Here is a 27,039-nt window from a genome sequence, read left to right as displayed (position 1 = left end):
TTTTATTCTTAAGGTTAGTTTCTCAAACTCCTCAAAATCTTAACAAATTGTGCCAATCCTTACATGTTGCACCAGGCTGATTTATCATCAAAAGTGGAGAAGTCTGTGACAGAGGAGACAGAAGAGCAGCAGAGAGAGATGGAGCAAGAGAGAGAAATAAAAGAGCAGGAGAGAGAGATGGAGATGGAGAGATGACTTTATGTCATCCATGAGGGATGCATTTGACATATGTTTCACATATTATTGCCCAACAAGTTACTTATAGCAATTTAAATACGAGCAATCAGTTTTTGGCAAATACCGGAAATCACTTTTTGGCACAACACCGGCTATTTTTTGTGTTTCTTTTTATCGCTGTGTAACTGAGTTCAATTGAAAGCCTGCATGGGCTAGTACCTCTTGCCACAAGTTACCCCTGAATGACGTCAGTCAAAATGCCCGGGCCGATTTTTTGTCCCAGTCCAGCCCTGGCCAGACCAGTATCTTTGCAAGATGGCAGCTGTCGAGCTAGTGCTTGAAGAGAGAGTCTCCCTTCTCTATGTACTGTGGAGAGCAGAGCAGCGGCGTAAAAGACGTCCTCGCCGTACCTGGGTCCATCAGGTCCTCCAGAGGCGTGAGCAGTTTGGTGAGTTTCACCATTTGCTCCAGGAGCTGCGCCTGGATGACGGCCGATTCCAGCGCTATCACCGTCGGCCAGTTTGAGGACCTGCTTTCCCTCGTCGGTCCCAGCATCGCCCGCCTAGACACCAACTACAGGCGCTCAATCCCACCTGCAGAGCGCCTGTCCGTCTGCCTGAGGTTAGTAAAAGTATTTAATACGGTAGTCCTTTATTGATACCTGTGCTAATATGCTAAACCATCCAGTTATACACTGCTAACATGGATGTGCTATGCTAACAGTGAATGCTGTCGGTGTTTACTGAAAGCAAACTGTGGTATGGAGACTGTTTATAATATTTCTAGTGATACTCAGAAGCTCTCATCAAGTCCCGATTTAATTCGATTTATGCTGTTATCAGTGTTTGCAATGATAGCATGGCTGTGGTGTCACATCGATGTATGCGCTCGGTGTTTGCTGATATCAAACTGTAGCATTAGGACCACTGAGTTAACCTTTGTAGTGATACTCACTCCTTTTTATTTAGAACTGGTTTAATTCTGGGATAGTTGAATATTTGTATATAATCCCTGCAGCTGTCAGACTCTATAGCAGGGGTCACCAGCCTTTATTAAAACAGAGTTAGATAAAACTGTGAACAGTTTGGTTCATCTTTAGTTACATGGTTCTATCTTGATAAGCTAGGTTTTATCACAGATTAATTTTTCAAAAATATTAATGATTTAAGCAAGGAAAGGGCTACATGTCAACATACAACTCTTTATTTCTATTAATGTCTTACTTCATTCCTACCTGATTGACATGTTTAGGAATTATGAGTGATTGGCACACTGTAGTGGCAAAAGTTGCTACCAATCAAATTATGATATGTTAAAGTTAAAACAAAACACAACTGTTTTAGATATTATCTAATATACATTTTGTAATTATCCTTATAATTACAAAATGTTTTATGTAAGATTTAAGTTTTGTGATTTAAATCTGACATCACAAAAGTATTTTGGAATTTGAATAATGTATTTTGTAACTGCAGTACACATAATACTGATTTTGAACAATTTTGTCCAGGTTCCTTGTCACCGGGGACTCCTTCACGACCAAGCATTCAGTTACAGAGTCGGTGTGTCCACGGTGAGCCAGATCACCCCCCAGGCAGCGACGTCCATCTGGGACTGTCTAGTGGACAACTTCATGGCTGTGCCTTCACCTGGAGACTGGCGGTCCATCACAGAGGGATTCCAGGAGCGCTGGAACTTTCCTCTGTGCTGTGCAGCTCTGGATGGGAAGCACATCCAGACAAAGGCACCCCATATATCATATAGGAGACACACACATTGATATACACTAAATATTTATTTCATTCCTTTTTTGTGGTGCCCAAATTTATGCACCTGCTTGATTTTGTTTAAACAATTATTGCACACTTTCTGTAAATCCAGTAAACTTCTTTTCACTTCTCAAATATCACTGTGTGTCTCTCCTGTATGATATTTAACTGACATTTTTTATTGTAACAACCAAGGATTTATACAGGAAAATAATGTCTATTAACAAGGTTGCCCAAACTTTTGCATCCCACTGTATTAGTATATTTTGTCATTAGTCTAACATGAAATAAATTCTACATGTGTCAAGTCGTGTGCCAACATTTGCTGTGTAGTAGAACTGAGACATTAGTCATTATAAAAATTTATTTGAAATAATATTAAAATTCTCAAACAGAAAAACATTAAACAAATATATAAAATATAAGAATTTACAGAGAGACAAGAATAAAAAGGACCAGCTGCTCTCCAGAGCAGGAACAAGGCTGAGGAGGAAATGCTCCATTGGAGACTGGTGTGGCCTCTTCAGGGACACCAGGATGGCCAGCTCCACCGCCGATGGACCGTCCTGGGACCCGTCCCTCATCTGCCTCGGAGCCGTCCTCCCCTGTGGGCCTGTAAAACAGCACAAAACACAAAGAAATGAGAAGGCTGCGACTAGATTTTAATTTCAACATTGAAAAAAAAAACAAAAAAAAAACAGGATATAATCAGATTGGTTGTAGATATTTAGTAAAGGTGATCACAAGGCAATCCCACCGACTAAAAAGGTATCAGTGCTTGCTGTACATATCTGTGGGTGCAGCAGCAGGAGCTCAGGGACTGGGGAGCCAGGAGAAGCAACAGGGGATGCTCTGCTGCAGAATCAGTTGGTTCTATCAATACAGTATTAAATGTTAACATGTTGAATATAATCAGAGAAAGTATATACAGTGGTCCCTTATTTATTGCAGCAGGGGTTCTCAGAATAACTAGCCCCTGGTCACGCACTTTATATACAGTTTTCCCCACACACATGAACATTGGTCACAGTTCTCGCAATTGATTCTCAAAGTGCAAACCTTTGCAGATTGCAAAACGTAAAAGTATTATTATGCCGCGGTTTGTCTTCATCTGCCCGCCACTTTCGTGCGCCTTTTTCCCTCGCGGTGCAGGTGTCTATTTCCGAATGAGGGTCATAGTTATGGGTGTTTTTGTGCTGTTTTTTCTATTGAACGTGATGGTTATCAAAACCAAACGTGATAAATTTGGCAAGCGCAGGAGACACGGCACGGAGCAGATTTGTCAATCAGGCTGCAGAATGCAATGCTGTACTGTGCAATAAAAAATCAGCGAAAAAGCAAAGCAGTGACGGATGAACAGTGGGACCACTGTGTGCTGTTTATTAATAAACAATAAAATATATTCCTAAATGACAACATGCATAAAAGCATAACGGTATTTGTACATCAGTGGGAAAATAGCAGTGGCTTGCTAGCTTTTGTGGGCTTCCCCGGGTCAGTAAAAACTTTCAAAAGAGAAATGAATGAACTTACCAGGTTGCCCGATCTCTTCACATATCTTCCTTCAAGCTCGGTCCTTTTTATTCCTGTCTCGGTACAGAAAGCAGCTGGTGTCGTACAGCTCCGAGTTGTTTGCTACCGCATTGATTAGCCTTCCCCTCCATTGAAGTATGAAAGGCTTTGGCTGGACCTGCCCCTTTGACCTAGGTAACAGCCACGTCACCAGGCTCCTGATTGGTTGTCGCGGCGCGATTTGATGCTGGAGTTCAGATTTTTCCAACTCGAGCGGTAGACGCGAAACACGCGTATGCACAAAATGCAACACAAAGACTGACGCGCGTGGTTTTATTCGCGCGTCAAACGCGCCAGACGCGCTACACTGACGCGCGTTTTGGCGTTTTCGCGACGCAAATCTGCTTCCGAATTTTCGCGGGACCCGCAATCGCGCGTCATCGCGCCTTTCCATTGACTTTACATGTAAACCTGACGCTCTATTCGCGTCCATCGCGTTCGGTGTGAACACACCGTTATGTTAACACATTTTTTCACCATTAACTCCTCTAAATTAGTTAACTAGGGGAACGTTGAGAGACTGATTTTGCATGGAAGAAATGAAGCTTCTAATCTATATGTTGGGTCTGTGTTTCCACAACCCCGCTAATTCTAGAGACTTATTCATCATGAAGAAAACAAGACAGTCGATCGATCTATTACTTGCGCAAGGGAGGCCTCTCATCTATGTCCAGCACATGACAATGACCACAATGGTGGCCTCCTCTCGCTGCCTTTTATTGACAAACTTCAAACAATAGTTTACAAAACACCTCCCCTTGCAACCCCCCTTTGGTTACGAAGACAAGGCACTGCATGTAAGTGTGTGTGTGTGTTATGTGAGAATGTGTGTGTGCTGCCACTGCTGGGGTGCAGTAGCTCCACCACCCCACTAGGGGGAGGAAGCGGGTTTGTGTACTCAAGTTTCTCTAGTAAATATAGGAAAAGTTCATGGAGTCTGGCCAAGTTGATACCAGCACACAAAATATTAGCTCTGAAGTTGGCTGTACTGGAGCATGAGAAATATATGCTTGTAAGTACTTTGTAATGTGAGAAATATATTATGTTCCAGATGTATGTTTTAATATGCTTTTCTTATGTTTGTAGTTTTACAGTGCCTTCACCCTGCAATGAGAACTGGAAGCCTTTGCCTCTCCTTTTGAAGAACTGTTTATCTATCTGCCAAACTGGGCATCAACGTACAGGGAGGGCAGAACAGTGTGTGTGTGTGTGTGTGTGTGTGTATGTGTGAGTGTGTGTGTGTGTGTGTGTGTGTGTGAGACCTCCTGCTGACCAAAGGGTCATAAACCCAGGAAGCTTACATCAAAAGAAACAGATCTTTCAGATAGGATGTATCTACAATAAAACCTCCCCCAGCACAGAGTGGCTGGAGAGGTGGTCAGGATCAAAGGGATGGCTTTGATCCTACTGCTTAAACTAAGACTGTACAAATTTAAGAAACACAATGGCAACATTCAACAATTAGACTTAACATTTCCCTCCTTTTTGTCATTGTGTTCTTAAATTTCAACTTATGCACCCTTTGTTTAGACAGTGTCAGTGTAGATTTCATTCATACACAGTAAACTACATCCTATACATAAGCAAATCAATGTCAACAGTTCAAAAACAGGAATTAATATTTTCAAAAGAAGATGCCACCAAGGACCAGACGGTAACCAAGCTATCCAGCCTTGTGGCGGATCTACTCCTGTCGTGCAAAAGTACACAACTGAATGTCAAGGTCAAACAAGAAGAATCATCATTCTCAAAAATCATATGTCACTACAATCCAACTGTATACAGACATAGGTGTTTAAATGCATCAGTTGACTTTATTGTTTGTCCATATGGCTCTCAGCTAACTTCAAAGCTGCAGCAAGTCCACACCCTTCTTTATGACTCCTATCGACCCCCCAAATCTTCTCACTGTAGGCATCCTGTGGGGGTTAGAGTCAACTGGTGAATTATCTGCATTTACAACTCTTCTCCTGTCCTGTTGTCACCACAGAAAAAGCTTTGTAAAGGAAATTGGATCAAGGTGTTTTGATCTTCTTGGCTCAAAACCTCAAGTGTTCATGATGTAAATGTAGACAAAAGGCTTCTCTGTTTACATCCTTCTTGCAGAAGACAAAAGAATAGGTGATGTTGCCATGTTCCATGGTTAATCTCCAACTTGGACTAATCCATTGTCCTTCATACACATAGGCAATTGGCCTGTTTCCAGTTCGTTTAACTGTATAATGTCCTGCAACAAGTCATATTCTTTGAGTCAGACAAGCAGGTCTGTCCTACCAGAGCAGTTCACCTTCCCAGCTACTGGTGAATCAACCTTCCATTCAGGTTCAGAGCAGTTGAAAATTGGCAGTGTTCCCGGATGTGTTGCTAAAGCAACCAAACAAACTGTCTCGCTCTCAGTGATGCTATAGGGCCACAGTCCAGAAGAATGTGTAGCCAGTGGCATCACAAGCATAACCATTGGTCTCGTTGTTTATGTGAGCGGTTGTGTTCTTAAACTGCCACCAGTAGTTGTTGAAAACCCATGCGGGTACTGGGTGTGGTTTGCTCTGTTCCAGTGCGCTCCCTGTCATCCCACTCAGGGTCCACAGGCACAAGAAGATACACAGCACATTCCCAGCCATTCTGATGAGTACCTGTGGCTCAGTTGGTTTCTTCACCGGATTGAGACGAGGGGCCCTGGAGGCTTTCCCCCCCCTTTGTTCCCGGTCTTCCTGCCACTTACTCCGAGCTGGCCTGGATGTGTGTCACCTTCTTGCAGTGCGCTTGATATATCCAAGTGTTCCTTCCAGCAATCTTCACTGCTGTGGTCGTCGTCAGCAGCATCCGATATGGACCTTCCCATCATGGACTGGACCAGCACTTCCTCTCCATAGCCTTATCAACATCCAATCTCCAGACTCCAGACTCTGCTCCTGCGGAGAAACAGAATCATCTGGCAGATCATTTGTTCTCATGACTACTTTACTTTTAAACATTTTCAAGCATCTATTCTGCTAATATGCTCTCTCTTCTGCTTTTCTATCATCACTACAGAAGACTGGAACTCTAAATGCTCTAACATGTGTAATCTCAAAGAGTCAGACCATTCTCTGTTGGAATAATCCTCATGTACATCTTCTATACAGTCTAACCATGTCCTGCCTGTCTTCCTAAATCTTAACTTTACTGTTCCATTAGTTCTCTCTGCCTGCAAAAAGTTTTTTTTTTTTTAAAGTATTTAATAATCCTAAAGTATAAACTACTGCTCATCTCCCTCCTGTTTGAGACATGGTATAGCCAATGGCTCAAAATAGCAGCAGTCTTATACAAATTATTAGGCAGTACTGGTTTATCACACAGATAATAAACACCATCCTGCAAGCTTGCTCCCTCTGTAAGTCACAACTGTTTTCCTGCTGTAGGTGAGTGGGCCTGCATGTCTGTTGATGTTGTACTGCTAAAATGTTAACACCATGTTTAACTACAGCTGCCTCTTTTGCGATCTTATCTGCAAAAACTTTCCCTAATGCAGGTAGCTCCATGCCCTCCTGGGTTTTAATTGCACCTTAGAACACACATGCATCAACACTACAATGAGCGGGTGGAGGGAGGTTTGGAGTCTTCTCTCACCCCCGTTCTCTGCGGCCTGCTGGAGCGGGGGGGCTAGGAGGAGGAGTTGGCCGTCCGACTGCGGTCTGGAGTGTGGGGCCTCCCTGCTGCTGCGGAGTCGGGGCGGTCTGCCTCTCCCCACCGCAGGGAAAAGGGTAACACCACCTGGGTCTGGGTGCAGTTCCCCCCTCCAGGGGCAAGGGTACCTAGACCCGGTTCGTAGAGTACGCTTGGGGAGTGTGACCGTGTGTACAGCGTCTCTTTATGTCTGTCTCCATGTTGGTTGAGTGTGGAATAAGTGCATATGAGAGCATGAGGGTGGGAATGGATGTTTGTGTCTGTGTGTGCCTGTATGTCTGTGTCTATATGTCAGGTTGGGTATCAGACGCCACCTCTCTGGGGACATCTCAGGCCCTCCAAGGTTTGGAGGCCTATCTCCACCCACCACCACTTCCCCTGCCAGTGGCGGACTCCCTCAGGTGTCGGTGCGTTGGTGGTTCTTTGTGTCTGGGGGTGGGCGTCCGGGTACACACCGGCTCACTCCTTGGCGGCCGCTTATCGGGGCCTGGAGCCTGGGGCTCGCTCGGGCCACTCCGGAGGTGGGGTGCCCCCGGCCTCTCGGCCTGGGGCTCAGTCACTCAGGCACAGCTGGCTGCCGGCGGAGCTCACGGGCGCGTCACTGCAACTCCCCCTGGCTTCTGCTCCGCGGCTGCTGAGTGAGCCCTCATCTGGGACTCTCCTCAGCTCTTACTGGGACAGTGGCGCGGCTGCCCCTCTGTTGGTCTTCCTTGGTCTCTTGTGTTCTGGGGGCCTCTGGATGTCTGGAGTCTTGATCTCCTCCATACCTGCTTCATGCCCTGGAGGACGGGGCTGTGGCTCCCCACACTCCCTAGCAGATCGTTACATGGAGAAACCTTTGGAATGCAAGCATGCTGATCCACACAGGTATGCACACAGGTGTACACACGGGTATTCACAGACGCGGACTACAGCTTTCTTGGCTGCTGCCTCAAAGCACATTGTGCGCTGTCTATCTTGCGTGCTGCACAATATCGTTTATTATTTAGTATCTACTGATATCTACTGCTAACTAGTTTATTGTGATGGTGCCGTTTTTTTTATTTATTATGTTGCTCTTTGTTGTTTGCTTTCTCTTCTGTTTTTTCTCTCCATACAGGTGACCCAGGAGTTTTGTTCTTTTTTTTTTTTTTTTTTTTTTTTTTCTTTCTTCCCCCCCTTCTCACCGTCTCTTCTCCCATTTGGTTTTCTTTCTCTCCCTCTCTTTCTTTCATTCTTTCTCCCTGTCCTATCCTCCAGTCATGTCTGTCCCGTTTGTAGCAACTGAAAATAAAATAAATTCATAATTATAATAAAGGTCAATCAAATGGACCAATATGGCAAGGCCATGACGATCCACTTGGTAAAATAAATCCGCTTGGCATCATTCTTGGCCTTAAGACAACAATTCTGATGGCTATAGATCCAAACGGGACACAAAAAAAAAAAAAAAAAAAAACTTTCCCTAATGCAACTGGATCTTTCCCTCACATGTGTGCTGCACATTTACAAACGGCAATTCCACTGGTTAATAACACTGCGTCCAGCAGATTTTGCAAGAGTTTGGTGTGTTCTACAGGTTTCCCTGTAGAGGTTGTCACACCTCGTCTCACTCACTGCACTACAAAGAAATGTACAGTAGCAAATGTATACTGCCTATCAGTGTGTATTGTCTCTCTACAGCTTTACACACTTCCGTTAAAGCTAGCATCTCTGCTGCTCAAGCAAATATGAAACATGCTAGTTGTCCTACATAGATAACTCTCTCTCACTGTCTGCTACAGTAAACGTGTTCTAGTCTGTCCCTCTGCTGTTGTAAAACTCAAACCATCAGCAAACCAAACCTTTCCCTCAACGAGTGGCACATCTATTAAGTCATCCCTCAGCTTACACGTCTTCTCCTCGCGCTCTCTACACTCATGAGAAGTGCCCTCCTCCGTTGGCAAAAAGGGTTGGACAGATTCAGAATTGTGCACCACTTTATGGTAATATGTGTGGTTGTGAGAGTAACAGTAACATTAAAGACAAGTGTCTTGTAGGTGACAGAAATGTAAGTTTAGTCTGCAGTAGTAAACATCTACCTCTTTTGGAACTAACAATGTCAAAAGGTGAAATAAACTATTTCCTGAAACATTGTACAGCTGAAGCTGCTGCACATACTGATCTCACGTATGGAGGTAAAGCACGAGCAACTAGAGCTAATCTTTTAGGATAGTAAGTTACTGGCTTCACTTGTGGAAAAAGTGCTGTTAATTATTTTACAGTCACCTGGCATTTGTGCTGTTCACAGAACCACAAGTCCATCGCTGAACCTCCTCTGCGCTGTCACTTTTTGGAGCTTGGCACGCTCCCTCAAGTTCCATTTTCCAACGCTGCTGAAGATTTTAAGGCAGAGCACGTCGTACCCCGTAGTTGTCTTCCTTAACGTCAACGTCGAAACTCTTTCATCTTATTTAAGATTGTCTGTGCAAAGTCTCCTCGTGACGATCCTTTGGAAGCCCAGTAGCACAGCTCTCTGTGCTGAAGGTGATCTCCGATCCTCCTGAAGACTCTCTCCAGGCCTCAGCTTCCATCTTGTGGGCGATCCTCTCAGTCATTCCTTCTCGTCATAGCACCTCACGACATCTACAAATTGAAAAAATGACACTCCTCTCGCCACACGGCTTTCGCCATGTGTCAACTCCCCAATGAGACATGTACAAGAGTGTTGCACAGTCTCCCTAAAACAATCTCCAGGGTTTGTCCCTTGGAGCAGCTTCACTCCAAGCTGTAACCCTGTGTAAAAACATTAGTCAGCACTTAAATGTTCAGCTTGTTTAACTCCCAGCTCCTGTATCTTAGAAGACAAAGTCTTAAAGTTAAAACAACTTCACATTTGCAACTAACTATAGATCATAAGAGTAATAAAGTATTCAGCATCACAGAGACAAGTATCATTGCAGGTTTATTCTAAACTCATTAAACTCCTACTTTTTCCCATAATTTGTTCCAAATTATTTAACATCTCACCGTCATTCCACATTGTAACCAGTGACTTCCCTTAAGTTTGTCAATCACCATGAGCCCAACAGTGTGGTCAGATAATGAGCTCCATGTAACTATTCTGTAACCACTGCACATCTGTTCAATTGTCACTTGTCTGTCTGTGCCGAATCCTTTACAAGCACTCTTAAAGAAAAACAAACATCAGCCAAACACACGGTTCGTCCTGGTTGTCAGGTGTCGGCCATCCAGATTCCAGAGGAGCTGTGAAAAGTCATAAAGTTAACACTCGCTGTGGAAAAAGTAACAATGGTCTCATCACAGTATGTGTCACACTGTATTAATTTCTCCCCTGTAACATTCATATATTCTCCAACATTCTCTCAACAACACAGTGTAATTTCATCATCAACATATAGCCTGTAACTACAGTTTTCTTCATACAAAATCTCAGTAATCCTGTGGTAGAAAAACATCATTAAGTTGTGTCCTGCTGTAAATCACATGATCAAATCACATGATTAACCATCGGCTGTAAAAAGAAATGTAAATGTTAGCGCTGCGCAGGTGTATACACTCTTTCTCACAGTAATCTCTGTGAGCAACACAAGGTAGTGAATGACACACACATGGTAAATTCACAGACAGAGAATTTAAACTAAAAAGGTTAAATTTTCAGAGTTCACATAGTCATGTGACCCAAATTTCCTCCTGTGGTCTCCTTCTGCTCCTGCAACAGAGACACACACAGAGATACATCCACACCTTTGTCAGGTGGGGGTTAACTTCACACAATGGTGTTAAGTCAGTCAGTCTTGTCAGCTTTTGTCAGTCAGTCAGTTTCCCATTTATTTTAAAATTCTTACTCATTCACTCAGTGATTCCTTCTTTTGCTAATTGTGGAAATTATCGTCGCATTCGTTTCCACGCTCAGCAAAACAACGTCATTTCAAAAAGAAAAATAATTTAGACTGGATTTCCTCGTTGAATCCTTTTGGACAGGAATTTGTTTCCTGATTGTCCCAAATAAGAGCCCATTTTAATTTTGGAGAAGCTCACTCTGCAACAGTTTTCTCGACGACGCTTCGGTTCTAATCGTGCAGATCTGCTCAAACATGGATCATCAAACAAAACTTTCAGTGCACCATGAAAGTAACAAAATAAAAGAAAGAAAATAAAGGAAATCAAAGGAAAGAAAGGCCTTGTTTAAGTCATGACACGTGTTCTTCATGCCAGGGGGATAAATCGTCACAACCCAATTGGCAGGTTCAACTTTAGTAATAAGTTGTAAGACAAATCAACAGCCTGTTTAATCTCAAACATTCATCCAATCAGCCATACACACAACATACAGCATAACCCTGTTGTCTCGTCACATAATAAGTTTCTTCTCATGTAACTAAATGTGTGCCATGTTAAAACTTCTTCACACACCAGAAACTCACAATCAGCTCACTCATTTAAGACCTCTCATCAGCATTCTGTTTTCTCCTCTATGATGCAACCATCTGTCCTCCTATAATATTCAGTCCACTAGTCTATGTATCACTTTCATCTTACTAGTGACTTGGACAAGATGACAAACAGAATCTCATGCTTAAGATGCTGTCTGGTCTTCATGAGTATCATCTATGTGTATATGCATGTAGGGTTAGTATAGTTAATGCATTTTCAGTATGTTTTTGTGTTCATCTCTCACCACACTTTCATTATTCTCATCACTGCTTAAAACAACACACATCTCTCTGATTTTTTTTTCTTTAACTGTACTTTTCTCCAAAACAGAAAATAGCATTACAGCTGTTTCAGACTGAGAAACACTGAGCACTCTTCATGCTATCATTCATCCACACAACTATTTTATTTCTTTTTGTCCACTGGGCAGGTGACCTGCAGAATCACGTCTGCCCCAGCTGGATATCTTTTCACACACACCATGACGTCAGACACACTCACACTCGCGGAATTGATCAGGAGAAAAACTTTCTTCATCTTCACACTCTGTTACAGAAACACCATGTGGTTTTTTTTTTGTGTTGTGTCAGGGATGGATATGTAGTTGTAACGTTTGTGTTCACTAACTTTACTTTCTGTTTCCTACCCTGCCTAGTTTGTCTTGGACTCAATGCTGCTCCTAATGTCTCTCCATACTCAGCCTTTAGTCTCTCCTCCACCTCTGCCTCTGCTCTCTCACGCTCTTCTCTGGCTCTACTTTCTGCTAACATTCTTGCTTCTCTCCTCTTCTGAGTCTGCTCCAGCCACAACTTAGCAACTGCAATTCCTTCCTCTGCTTCGCTTTTCCTGTTTTACCTGCTACACTTACAGCTATTCTTTCTACCAGCATTTTACACTGAACTTCCACTAATGTCCCTTCAAATCCACATTTCTTACGCCAACAACCTACATACTGCGTGCTGCCTGGTAAAAATTTCTCCATAAATTTTAAATCTCCTTCTAAGGCAGACTTACACATTTTATTCTCCATTACAAGACAACAATCAGCCACACTCATGCAGACCACGTCTGGCCCGCACACACACACAACATAGGCCTATCGCTTGCGTCTGCACGCACAGCTAGCGCTCTCTGTTGAAAACTCTCAAACGCCCCATATGGCGGAGAATTCAACCTTCGGACACTCTCTAACGCCCCAAATGGCGGAGATTCCGGACTCCTTCACGGCGGAGACGCCGAACCTAGGTTATCTCCACGCCCCAAATGGCGGAGAACTCTCTACGCCCCAAATGGCGGAGAAGCCTGCGTCTCTCTCACGCGGCTAGCGCGCTCCCGGACTCACGTTTAACGCACAGCCCGTAGCCGCTCTCTATTGTTTTAGGTCCACGTGCGCTCTCGTGACCAGCGCTCCCCCGGACTCGCGTTTCACGCAGAATCACGGTGACGCGTTTCTATCTAGGATCCTACATTCATTCACACGGTTATAGAGACGCTCTCTAAGGCCTTCTGTACTCACTGTTTGTTTACGTTCATGGGAAGAGTCTCTGGATCCCGTCAATCGTCATCCACCCCGAGGGGAGGTCAGGCGCAAACTTCCCGGCCTGGTGGCAAGCCAAAAACACCAGGGCTTTACGTCAATCATCCCAGACGTTGCGGTGGCGTCCTCTCCCTCTCCTCGGTGGATGCAATGTGTTAGGCTCCGGCTCCGAAGGACCAAATAAATGTTGGGTCTGTGTTTCCACAACCCCGCTAATTCTAGAGACTTATTCATCATGAAGAAAACAAGACAGTCGATCGATCTATTACTTGCGCAAGGGAGGCCTCTCATCTATGTCCAGCACATGACAATGACCACAATGGTGGCCTCCTCTCGCTGCCTTTTATTGACAAACTTCAAACAATAGTTTACAAAACACCTCCCCTTGCAACCCCCCTTTGGTTACGAAGACAAGGCACTGTATGTAAGTGTGTGTGTGTGTGTTATGTGAGAATGTGTGTGTGTGTGTGTGTGTGTGTGTGTGTGTGTGTGTGTGAGACCTCCTGCTGACCAAAGGGTCATAAACCCAGGAAGCTTACATCAAAAGAAACAGATCTTTCAGATAGGATGTATCTACAATAAAACCTCCCCCAGCACAGAGTGGCTGGAGAGGTGGTCAGGATCAAAGGGATGGCTTTGATCCTACTGCTTAAACTAAGACTGTACAAATTTAAGAAACACAATGGCAACATTCAACAATTAGACTTAACACTATAAATACTTAAAGAAGTGTTTTGGGTTGATTTGAAATTTTGAGACTAAATCCTCAAATTAAACCATTATTCCATCACAAAAAAGATCACCCACTTTCCTAACCTTTTTTTGCGCAACCCTGGAACCCTGTGTCCAAATTTCCTGGTACAAATAAGCCATTTCCCCAAATAGGACTAAGCTGAGAGAGATTATTCTTAATATTCATCATTTCTTTTATTGTAAACCAAACTTCAATCATATTTCGGACTATAGGAATATTTGTTTCTGTCTTTAATTGTTTTGGCTGTGCAGAGTATAAGTACAAGTTTAGAATTAGAATAGAATAGACTAGAATTCAGCTTTATTGTCATTGCACATGCACAGGTACTGGGCAACGAAATGCAGTTTGCATCCATCCAGAAGTGCTTTAGCCATGATATAGATATATTACAATATATATTAGCAATAATATAGATATGTAAGTATATTACAGAAATGGGTCTATTATGGTATGTTATAATGTACACGGTATGAAGTATGTTATGAATATTCTATAACTATAAGTATGTACAGGCTGTAGTGAGTACAAGCTATGTACAGGCTATGAACAGGATATAAATATGAAATAAAAAAAACTATACAGAAATCTGAGATATACAGTTATACAGAAATGTGAACTATGCAAGTTATAAACAGTTGTAGGATTAAAAATTGAATGATTATTTACACAGATCTATACAGTAGTGCAGTTAAGATAAGTGAGATATGTGGATAATTTCTACAGAGGCTATATAAAGTGCTAGTGGTTGTGAGTGGTGGTTCAGTCCATGTTATTATTGTGTGTTTGAGGGTACAGTTGTCCATTGTGTGTGTGTGTAGGTGGTTGTGGGTGTGTGTATGTTCAGTCCATGAGTTTAATGTGGGTCAGATGTCAGGAGGCAGAGTTCAGGAGTCTGACAGCTGTGGGGAAGAAGCTGTTCCGGTACCTGGTGGTCTTAGTCCGGAGGCTCCTGTAGCGCCTCCCAGAGGGCAGGAGGGTGAAGAGTCCATGTGATGGGTGACTGGGGTCTTTGATGATTTTCCCAGTCCTTTTCAGACACCGCTTCCTGTAGATGTCCTTTAATGGCATTTTAAGAGAATTTGCTTCCATCCCCACCCAAGACCGGGTATTTTGGGATGAAAAATAAAACATTATTGTCCTTAGTTGAATAGCCAGATAGTACCAGTAAAAATCGGGGCATTTCAACCCCCCTGTACACTGCAAAAAACGATTTTCAAGAAAGTAAAAAAAACCTTGTTTATGGACATTTTTTCTTATTTTTTGCCTAAAAAGAAAATATATTCTTAACAAGCAAGTTTTGGACAAGAAAATAAAGCTTATTCTAGGAAAATATGTCTAACTTTTCCTTAAAAGGATATTTCAGCTCATCTTGAGCTTTATTTACCAGTTACAAGGCATGACAATGGTTTGGTTGAATTTCCAGAATAAAAATAAGATTATTTTTCTCATTTCAAGCGTAAGGGCACTTAAACAGCTGCTCAGTTTAAGAAATGAAACAGCACAACTCATTCACTTTAGACCATGTCAAACAGAATAATAGATCAGCATCAGTATATCTATACTATGGCAATGCTAAAATCGCATTCAACTGTCAGAATTTATAGAAAAACAACAACTTCATTTTAAAAATTGTCACAAAACTGTCCAAAACAATAACCTGAAAATACAGTTCATGCATGTAAAGCAGTGTACCTTTTATAAAACATATGTTGAGCTCACGTGTAGTCCAATTACATCACCCAGGTAATATTTCATGACCGCACATGTCATATCTTTGTGTGTGAAACTGTAATATGGAATGAAATCTCATTGTTATGGGGCGACCGTGGCTCAGGGGGTTGGGAATCGCATCTGTAACCGGAAGGTCGCCGGTTCGATCCCTGGGCTCTCTGTCCTGGTCGTTGTGTCCCTGGGCAAGACACTTTACCCTACTTGCCTACTGGTGATGGCCAGAGGGGCCGATGGCGCGATATGGCAGCCTCGCTTCTGTCAGTCTGCCCCAGGGCAGCTGTGGCTACAACTGTAGCTTGCCTCCACCAGTGTATGAATGTGAGAGTGAATGAATAGTGGCATTGTAAAGTGGGTGCCTTGAAAAGCGCTATATAAATCCAATCCATTATTATTATTATTATTATTATTATTATTGTTGGCTGGCTTTCCACCACTGAATCGGTCCTGTATGCCCACATGTTACTCAGATTTCTGTTCACTGCTGATGAGGGTTCCCTCCTAGAACTGCAATTGAGATTCGTTGATTAATTGACTAGTTGAGGATAAGGAAATTAAATACAAGGTACACTGATAATTTCTAAAAAATTTTAATGTCAGAAATATACTGCATTTTATAATTTACTCTAAAATATACATGTTTTCAAGCTGAGTTTAATAAATGGATATTCATTTAATGCTCATTGTTATTTGGCAGCTTAACTGTAGTTTAAAAGCCTTGAAAAATCCTCAAAAGCCTAACTGGGAAAGCTAAACTAAAGAACACAGGAAACATGGAAAATGTTGCAAAAACCTTACAACCTTGAACAAGGAACATAAGACATGAAAACATCAGGGAGGGAACACAGATGATAACACAGGAGAGAATACAGATGATCCGACAAAGAACACACTAGATATACACACACAAAAGGAAACGAGGAATTGGCAGACAGGCACGAAACACAGCTGACACTAATCAGATGAGAAGAGACCAGGAGGAAGCAAAACAGAATACACCGATGCAAGGCAGGGACTATCAAAGTAAAACAGGAATAAACATGAATATCGAACCACGGACAATACACTGAAGACAAGGGAGGTACAGAGGACACCTAAACACTGGAAATAATTAACAAATAACTGGGAAACTAACTGACACAATGAATATTAATAAACACAAACAACCAAGGAGACTGCGGACCATGACAATCGGTTTATTTAAAACAAAAGTTTAAAAAAATACAAAATGTTGTTTTCTCTAGTAGAAGAAATTAAACACTATCAAAATATTCTTTATAAATAGATAGCATTGTTGTGGATTATAAGGAATAAGCATTAACATATCTACTGTTAAGCTGTAAAAACAAGTAGACATCTAACATGAATATTTTATATGATTATTTTCAAAGATATTAAAGTATATAGTCAGTCTCACCTTACAGATTTTTGTGTCCTAATCGATCCACTGCATCGTCCATTGGCAAGGTGGTCGGAGTGTATTCGAAGAATGTGATACCAAAATTAGCTGTAAACATGATATTCTTTGACACATCCATCTATGCCACAAACTTCACGGAAATCTGGACTATGGCTATGTGCAGAATTAATATGACTCAGTAGGGATTTGAGGGTCAGACCCACAAAAACGATGTAGATAACACAGCGCCAAATCATTTTGTTTTACTGGTCTGTGAACTACTTTTCCCATAAAGTCAAGATAACCAGGATTATTCCATTATGGGGTAGGAATGGCTATCCTAATTCAGTGCCTTATAACAGCTGTAGTCAGTAACAGTACCCACACGTCAGTATTTACAGAACATAATCTAACTAAATAGTCAAATATTTAAATATATATCATTTTATAGGTATAAAAGAGCGAACTAAACCATTTCTGTACACAACCCCATACTCCTGAGTTGGTACAGCCCACCTTCCCGCCTCTAGCTCCATGCCTAAGCGGTTGGATTGCAGGATCAGATTTTGGGGTCTGGGTGTAGATGCAATACAGTTGGTACAGTGTGAAGAAATTAAGGCACGCTATGGAAAAACTGGATGAAATAACAATTGCCAACCTGAAAGGTATGTGACTGTTTTGTTTTTTCTATGTTTTGTGTTCTGGTATGTTGCATGTTAAGTCGCTAGCATGGCAGGCTATACCCGGTTCTTAGCTTAGCTTAGCTGTGCGGTTAGCTTAGTTGCATTAGCATTTTTAAATATGCTAGTGCAGAGAGTTATGAAAGAATTAATGTCCAGTTATTAGTTTCAGTGTCTGTGAATTTATTCAACAAGTGTGCAAAGTGCCATAAGTTAATGCCAGTTTTACAGAAATTGTGGGAGTTTCAAATTTCCATTAGTGAAGTTATTTCATTATATACTTTAGCCCAGGAAGCAAAAAAAATACATTTATATGTATACATGCATTTAATTGATTTATCACAAATATATTACTTTTACCAGTCAATAGCAGGAAGGTAATTTAGAACCTGTGGAGCAGTGAGGAGGGAGAATAATGGAATAGAGTCATGGTTTTAAATAGTAAATATTAAATTATGTTTCCTATGTATCCTGTCTGTTACCCAAGCAAAGCTGTCAGCTGGCTTGCACATGAGGATAATGCAATGTAGTGATAATTGGAAACTCCTATTGCAGAAGCAAATGTTGGAGAAGACCTGCTCTCATCACTTTCACGAGATGACATCAAAGATCTGTTTCCTGGTCCTGAACATTTCCTCAGGCGTCGGGCTCTATGGCTTGCAGTGCACAAATGTGAAGAAGTAAGTTCTGTCCTATCGCTGTGTGACAAAACTGAGAACACACCAGCTTGTTTTATGCAGTTTCAAGTAATTCCACCAATACTCACTTAACAGATAGACAGTAGAATCTTTAGTTTTGATTTAAATCAAGTGGCCTACACATTTATTAAATATACATATTTTTTATTGTTCAACACTTTACTGATATTTTGTTGTACTTTCTTTCATATTTAGAGACCTAAAGTTCTTGTGCAATTTTATGTGAAATTAGCCCTATGTACACTGTATTTTAGAACAAGACTGCTGCTGAAAAAACGCTAACAACTACTGGAGATGGTGACTTCTCCAGAGAGGAACCCAGCACTTCTAAGTTTGTGACTATGTCCAACCCAGAGTACATAGTCTTCACAGACAGTGAACTTGAGCAAGCTCGACATTCCTACTTTGAAAAGAAGCAACTGGGGACAGAGTGTGCTGAACCTTTGTCAAAGGAACTCTTTTGTCGACTCGTAAGAAACACCATGACAAACATGATTTCGATAGCAAGAGCAGCTGAGGACTCCAGATACCCCAGCAAACATGAGGTTGATGCCATGGCAAAGCGATTAATGGAGTACTACCCAATGCTTAAAGAAACGTGTGGTGAGTGGGTAAGTAGCATTTGCTCAATACCACTCTGTGTTAATCATGAGTGATGTATCTTATCATCTTTTAATTTTTATCGTTTGTACCTGTTAGGAGCATGTTGCTAAAAAGCTAATGAAGAGACTCTCCAATGTCAAAAGTCCAAGAAAGGGCAAAAAACCTCCTGCGAAGAAGCCAAGAAAGGATGGGAATGAAAGCGTTGCAAAAAATGACAGCAGTGGGGAGTCCAGTGCATCAACTATTATTCTAGATAAATCACCAGTTAGATCGATGGGCACCCCAGTGCATCACCAGGATGGCAGTGATGAAGAATGTAAGTATAATATAATGCACCCTCTTATTACACTCTGAGTGTAAATGTGGTTTGGACGATACTTTTTGTTTTTTTGTTAAAAATTCTACTAACAATGGAACACAACTACTTCACTGTTTATCTTGGAATCTTTGTGTTCCATTTAATAGTGACAACTTGACAGGATGAATGAACAATTTTAAGTTAGGTGGTTAGTTAATTTGTTGATCTAATTTACAGATATATTTTGGTATTTTTGTTTTATTGTTTTGCACCAATAACAGATATATAAAGCCTTACTGTGGCAATAAATGATTTACACACCTCTGCTCTGTGTGTTTACAGTGGGGCAAAAAAGTATTTAGTCAGCCACCGATTGTGCAAGTTCCCCCACTTAAAATGATGACAGAGGTCAGTAATTTGCACCAGAGGTACACTTCAACTGTGAGAGACAGAATGTGAAAAAAAAATCCATGAATTCACATGGTAGGATTTGTAAAGAATTTATTCGTAAATTAGGGTGGAAAATAAGTATTTGGTCACCTCAAACAAGGAAAATCTCTGGCTCTCACAGACCTGTAACGTCGTCTGTAAGAAGCTTTTCTGTCCCCCACTCGTTACCTGTATGAATGGCACCTGTTTGAACTCATCATCTGTATAAAAGACACCTGTCCACAGCCTCAAACAGTCAGACTCCAAACTCCGCCATGGCCAAGACCAAAGAGCTTTCGAAGGACACCAGGAAAAGTATTGTAGACCTGCACCAGACTGGGAAGAGTGAATCTACAATAGGCAAGCAGCTTGGTGTGAAAAAATCAACTGTGGGAGCAATCATCAGAAAATGGAAGACATACAAGACCACTGATAACCTCCCTCGATCTGGGGCTCCACGCAAGATCTCATCCCGTGGGGTCAAAATGATCATGAGAACAGTGAGCAAAGATCCCAGAACCACACGGGGGGACCTGGTGAATGACCTGCAGAGAGCTGGGACCAAAGTAACAAAGGTCACCATCAGTAACACACTACAACGGCAGGGAATCAAATCCCGCAGTGCCAGACGTGTTCCGCTGCTGAAGCCAGTGCATGTCCAGGCCCGTCTGAAGTTTGCCAGAGAGCACATGGATGATACAGCAGAGGATTGGGGGAATGTCATGTGGTCAGATAAAACCAAAGTAGAACTTTTTGGTATAAACTCAACTCGTCGTGTTTGGAGGAAGAAGAATACTGAGTTGCATCCCAAGAACACCATACCTACTGTGAAGCATGGGGGTGGAAACATCATGCTATGGGGCTGTTTTTCTGCCAAGGGGACAGGACGACTGATCCGTGTTAAGGACAGAATGAATGGGGCCATGTATCGTGAGATTTTGAGCCAAAACCTCCTTCCATCAGTGAGAACTTTGAAGATGAAACGAGGCTGGGTCTTCCAACATGACAATGATCCAAAACACACCGCCCAGGCAAGAAAGGAGTGGCTCCGTAAGAAGCATTTGAAAGTCCTGGAGTGGCCTAGCCAGTCTCCAGACCTCAACCCCATAGAAAATCTGTGGCGGGAGTTGAAAGTCAGTGTTGCTCGGCGACAGCCCCAAAACATCACTGCTCTCGAGAAGATCTGCATGGAGGAATGGGCCAAAATACCAGCTACTGTGTGTGCAAACCTGGTAAAGACCTATAGTAAACGTTTGACCTCTGTTATTGCCAACAAAGGTTATGTTACAAAGTATTGAGTTGTATTTTTGTTATTGACCAAATACTTATTTTCCACCCTGATTTACGAATAAATTCTTTACAAATCCTACCATGTGGATTCATGGATTTTTTTTTCACATTCTGTCTCTCACAGTTGAAGTGTACCTCTGGTGCAAATTACTGACCTCTGTCATCATTTTAGGTGGGGGAACTTGCACAATCGGTGGCTGACTAAATACTTTTTTGCCCCACTGTAGCTGGTTCAGCTGACTTCTTTGACAGCCAAAAAACCCAGGCAAGACACTACAAGACACTTCAAGAAATATACAAGACCAAAAAACCGAACGAAGCTGCTGTTACCCAACTGCTGAACCTGGAGTTTGAGTCTAGAAGACAATTCATTAACTCTGATGCTATGAAGGAGCAGGACAGAGCAGTGAAGATACTAGAGGCATATCCTTGTTTCAGAGAACTGGATCATGTAAGCAGCACTTATTTCTTTTAGCCATCCTGTTATTACTTTGGGGACATTTTGATATGATTTTCAAATTTCTTAAATACTGGCCCTCATGTTTAAATTGTTATCACTTATTGTCAAGACCAGATACAGAGCTAGACAGATCTATCAGTTGGGTTTCTGTCTGTATTTTTCAGGTCCTTGATGAGCTGTGGAGAATTATTCAACCATCCAACTTGAAATACATTTCTGAGATGAAGGATAGATGGGAAATCTTCTACTCGAAGGTGCAGTTTTATGGTGTCATGAAGAAAGTTATGAAGCCGCCAAAAACTTTGGATGGAGGTAATGCTACAGTATCTTGATTTGTCTACATTTATGCTTTGCAGATTACATTATTTGCAATGCTTAATGGTGTTGCCCTGTCTTATTTTTCTTTTTTCAAACCAGTGGAACATGCAGCAGCTGTGTTCAGAGCCCTTCCCATGCTTTTCCCTTCCAGCACAGTACCACCTAAGAAGCTGGGCATCTGTAGTGAGGCTTTTTTCCATGTCCTAAAGGTAAGGCTGCAATATTCTATGTGTATATATTGTTGAATTTTGCAGTTACTCATGTTTTCATTTTATATATTTTACTGTGGAGTCAGTCAAATATTCTTAAAGTTCAGATCCCCATAACATGTTGATGTTAATAAAACCTACAAAAAAAGTTGATCTGTTTTAAACTGTAATGCAACTCAAAAATTGTGTTTCTTACAGTCTTGTTCTAATCCTCTTTTTTTCTGTCATGTAGACTTCAGAAGACCCGAAAGCTACCTGCGTCAGCGACCCCTGGCTTGTCCAGTTCTGCTTGTCTCTGAAGGCAACTGCATGATAGCTGTTGGAACCACACCGGTGAGCACTTTTGAACGGAAGGATCTTAATAAGGGACTGCTCTATCTGATGGCATATTACTATGCCCTCCACCTCACATATCCATAGTGCATTTCCACGCTGCTGTCTGTCTTGCAAACTGAAATACTCAAAGACTCCATCCATGACCGAGATTCAACCCCCTCTTACAAGAAGGCGCTTGGTGAGTGGAAGTCATTCATTGAGTGAGTCTCTCAGATGACAGACTCCATCTGCCTTGTTTATCAGACTCAGTGTTAGTCAGTGAGGTTGGTTTTTTTTTCTCTAGAAAAGTTGTTCAAATGTAAAACACATGTTTGTTTGTGTGGTCGTTAAACTTGTTCTTCTAAAATGTTATGTAATATAGGATTTGAAATAGTGATTGTTTTAAGCTTCAGCAAAATTTATTTTTGATACCAGCCATGAGTGTGTTATACTGTTATTATTCATGTTAAGAGTATCTGGAATATGCACTTCTTATATTGGCCATGTTACACAGTACCCTGCTGAAATGTATAATTTTAGACATGATTCTCCTGGAACAGACCTCAGTGAGTTACTGACCCACACTGGAAAAAATGGCCCTCCAAAAACAAGAAAAGAAAACTTAATACAAGATATTTTTTGCTTGAAATAAGTGAAAAAATCTGCCAATGGAACAAGTGAAAATTCTCTTGACAAGATTTCTTGAAATAAGACAGTGAATCGAGCCTTACGAGATCTTGAAATTAGCTGAAAAAACTCATTCTTAGCTATATTTTACTAGTGTTGTGAAGTTTTTGTGTCTCATAATAAGTTTGTGGTGCTCAAAAGTAGTATTTTCCCCTCAAAAAAAGCATTTTTCCTATAAACCTCCCAACATCATCCTCATTGTTTTCAGTGTATATAACTTATTTTCAGTTCTAAAAATGTGACACCAATCTAGATTTAAGTCCAACACCTTACTTGAAATAAGATTAGAAATTGGCATTTCGAGACAAAATGTATTAAAGTTAGCATTCTTTTACTAGTATTAGGCAATCTTTCTTGTAATAATTCTCTATTTCTAGTGCATTTACCCCATATTCAAGACTTTTACCTACTGCTTATAAGACAAAAAAAAAAAAAAGAGAACTATAGACTTCAAAAGCAACAACTTTATTGATAAAACCCCATAAACAGAGGGGACTACATAAAAGAAAGCCATTTTGCAGTGACTTTTTCCCCTGCCCAATCTAACACTAAACACACCTGTAACATATGTGCATTGCACAGGCAAAGTACAGACAAACACTGCTAGGCTAAAACTCCTCAACCTGTAACATTTATTATTACAAAGTGCTTTTAACAGGAACATTTGACCACATTCTTCAAACAATATCATAACATTATCATTAAGGATGCACAGCATTTGATTTTTCAGCTATATCTAATATTTTACAGTTGTACTAGCCAATACCCAATAAAGCAATTCTTACTTTTATACCAAACTAGTCAGTCTCAGCTTAGTCAATTTACTCTTTCACAGTAGAGCCTATTTTCTGAATAGTCTTCTGTCTAAACTCAACATTAAAAAAAAAAAAAAAAATCTTAAAATTAACTAAAAGCGAGGCTGTCTCTGCACTGCACAAACCAAACACAAAATGTCAGCATGTTAGCCAATATTATCGTGCACCCTTAATTATAGCACTGGGCTAACCTGGCCAATTTACAAACAAAAATCAAATGCAACCAACATGGACTGTAGTAGCCGTGGAAGGAGAGAGGAAGTGCTTTCCTATAGTCCATCTGACCATATTGGCTTTACTGGCCAATAAAAGCAGTCCACTCAGCCATGCTCTTCTTGTAAGATGATGTGAGATCTCTCTCATGGATTTTGTCCAAGAGAACCTCCGTCTGTATGACGGAAAGCAGAGTGGCTACACACTTTGGGTATGTAAGGTGAAGGGTGTAATAGTAGGCCATAAGGTATAAAGCACCCTCGGTAACAAAGTCTTTTGGAAACGTGGTTATTGGCACATCTCCTACCGCTAGGATGCAGTTGGATGGACTCACAATCAGGACTGGGCAGGAGAGAGGACGTTTCATCAGATAGGTATTAGGGTCTTCTTGGTCCTTTAGCACATAACACAGACATACTTTTGTAAGGATGATGCACTTTTGTTTCAAACACATAACTAAAGCTAAATTACAACAAAAGTTGAGGTTCTGAGAAAACACTTCTGAAATTGCTACTTTTAATTATTCTCGATGGAATTACTGTTCACATCTGTCTAGCCTTCCTGAAAAACAGAAAACCAAGGCTACATTTAATTAGGTATCATTGAGGTGATAAAAATGTGCTACCACGTAATGCATCCATGTTTGTATTTACTGGTCACAGAGATCTAACCTGTGAGAACCCTCATTCCAAAAATGTGTTTTAGGTGCCTTTTGAAGGCTTAGAACATATAATATGTGAATATAAAATACTTTGGCACTCATCAGAAGAAGCATTTTTTTTAACCCTTAGGCGTTCCTCGTCAAAAAAGTTACCCTTTTGGGTAACTTTGGATTTTTGATTTTCAATATATCAGTCATTTTAAAGACTAGTTGCATGAAACTGACTTATGATGTGCATTTTAGGATTATTTTTAAAATTCATTGATCCCCTCTATGGTGTGGTGTATAGTAAAGGAGATTCACATAAGTGTTACTGTCAATGGAAAATTGTATTTAGTAGTCAGTATAATCTTTTAGTGATATAAGTTTGCATATGGTAGAATACTGCATGTAGTTATTTGTATTAGGAAATATTCAACCATGTATACTTAGAGGCATATAATTAATTGTGTGTGATCTCTAACAGGCTGCAAAGGCTTGGTGTGTATTCCACACTAGAATGCACACCCACATCCTGGGAGCACGAGAGAGGTCATACTTTCTCTTATTGTTTTACGGCAGGATTAACGTAGCTACGTTTGTTTTAGTTTAAGTGCTTCTCTACATATAGATGAACTGCTGGACTTCCTCACCATGTTATTTAGGGTGAGGGGGAGACTACCCTTTCCTGACCAAGGATGTACCTTTTGTGCTTTTATGACCCTTTGATCAGCAGGACACACACACACACACACACACACACAAACCACTGAAGTATAAATAAAGACCAGGGCAAAGCTCAGGGCGAGTCTCTGAGACTGCCCTTGCTAGCAAGAACTCTGTGTGTTTCTCTTCTCTGAGTCTTTACTGAAGAAGTGTTTTAGAATATTTTCCCTAACATTGATTTGGTCCTTCGTAGCCGGATCAGAAAATATCAGAATTGTTATCTGTGACTCTGTTCCAAGATCCAGCACTGATTCCTGACGCCGTGGGGAGCCAGCACCGAAGCCTGTGCACAGCCCTCTTGGATGAGGAGAGAGCCCCAGGACGTTAAATTCGGGTCTGGGCCGGTGTTATAATCTGGTCCACGGCGGTGGGATTCAGTCCGATGATCTGAATCACCAGTGGGACGTCAGGGGTGAGAAACACTATTTTGGTATATAAGACGGCCGCAAAAGTTTAAAGAAATGTGATAAAAAAAAAAAGGGTTTAAGTTCGCCAAAAGGAACCGTGTTTTGACCAGTTTTAGAGGTAGCCGAAATTATCTCGTGACAAATTAGGTTTAAGTTCGCCAAAAGGAACCGTGTTTTGACCAGTTTTAGAGGTAGCCGAAATTATCTCGTGACAAATTAGGTTTAAGTTCGCCAAAAGGAACCGTGTTTTGACCAGTTTTAGAGGTAGCCGAAATTATCTCGTGACAAATTAGGTTTAAGTTCGCCAAAAGGAACCGTGTTTTGACCAGTTTTAGAGGTAGCCGAAATTATCTCGTGACAAATTAGGTTTAAGTTCGCCAAAAGGAACCGTGTTTTGACCAGTTTTAGAGGTAGCCGAAATTATCTCGTGACAAATTAGTTCGCAAATGTCTATGTGTGTGTATGTGTCTGGAAGTAAGTTGATTTTACAGCACAATACGCTGCTGAACTACTTCCATTTTTGTTTTCTTTGCTGAGGCTCACGTGCTGGTGACAAAGGAGAACGGTTGAGTTTCATCTCATAAAACTGATACCGCTTCACCGTTAGGGTGAAGTCGAAGGCCGTATCAGTAAACCAATCTGAAGTCAAGCGTGCCAGCGACGGCCCAGCAAAATCTTTGAAAATGGGTGATAAACAAGTAAAATTAACACCTGATGAGAAATGTCTAGAAAAACAGCAAGCCGGAGCACGATTAATCCAAAAGAAAGAGAGAGGAATGCATCGTGGAAGAGCAAGAGGTAGAAGAAACAAAGTAGACAGTAACTCAAAATAGGATAGCAGCTCAGGTGAAGAGAGCAGTTCAGACTAGGAAGAACATAATAATCCCTCACCCAGTGAAAATTAGAGATCACAGTAGTTTGAAGTAGTTTAAAAAAGGGTTGGAAACAGACCCGACTGAATAGATATAAATGCAAGAGGAATAAAGTAAAATAAACAAAAAGCTAAATTACAACTTAATTTTAACGCATTCAAACTAATAATAAAAAGGATAACAACCTATAAACTGGTATTAATAATGAAAGCAGATAATTCATACAAATAGAACTATGATAACTGTGATAACTGGAGTGTGCAGCGTTTCCGTGAGCAGTTTTCCTGCATCTTGACTTGTGTGTAGAGTGTTCATAACATCAGCATTATGTTTTTGTTTATTTGTTTTGTTGGGTTGAAAA

General features: G+C 41.2%; 1 protein-coding gene and 1 long non-coding RNA gene across 2 annotated transcripts; both read left to right on the top strand.

The window, feature by feature from the left end:
* The first annotated feature begins 19,247 nt into the window (after positions 1–19,247).
* Positions 19,248–23,039, top strand: LOC120747012. The gene is made up of 5 exons (XM_040052584.1): positions 19,248–19,315; positions 21,244–21,467; positions 21,641–21,788; positions 21,894–22,003; positions 22,236–23,039. Exons 1-5 carry the CDS (start codon positions 19,273–19,275, stop codon positions 22,314–22,316), a joined length of 606 nt encoding a protein of 201 aa, XP_039908518.1. The 5' UTR covers positions 19,248–19,272; the 3' UTR covers positions 22,317–23,039.
* A 2,354-nt stretch (positions 23,040–25,393) lies between these two features.
* LOC120747014 lies at positions 25,394–26,742 on the top strand. The gene is made up of 2 exons (XR_005699020.1): positions 25,394–25,880; positions 25,954–26,742. It is a non-coding gene; the product is annotated as an uncharacterized LOC120747014 (long non-coding RNA).
* Positions 26,743–27,039: the final 297 nt, after the last annotated feature.

Source organism: Simochromis diagramma, unplaced genomic scaffold, assembly GCF_900408965.1.
Source record: "Simochromis diagramma unplaced genomic scaffold, fSimDia1.1 OVJJ01000702.1, whole genome shotgun sequence".
Classification (NCBI taxonomy): domain Eukaryota; kingdom Metazoa; phylum Chordata; class Actinopteri; order Cichliformes; family Cichlidae; genus Simochromis; species Simochromis diagramma.
The sequence above is the reverse complement of the archived record's forward strand: the minus strand, read 5'-3'. Positions and strand labels throughout refer to the sequence as shown.

Coding starts and splice junctions, on each gene's coding strand:
- LOC120747012 (XM_040052584.1), top strand. CDS start 19,273: ATGGGCACCCCAGTGCATCACCAGGATGGCAGTGATGAAGAAT. Junction 19,316..21,243: donor GGATGGCAGTGATGAAGAAT/GTAAGTATAATA, acceptor GCCCCACTGTAG/CTGGTTCAGCTGACTTCTTT. Junction 21,468..21,640: donor GTTTCAGAGAACTGGATCAT/GTAAGCAGCACT, acceptor TGTATTTTTCAG/GTCCTTGATGAGCTGTGGAG.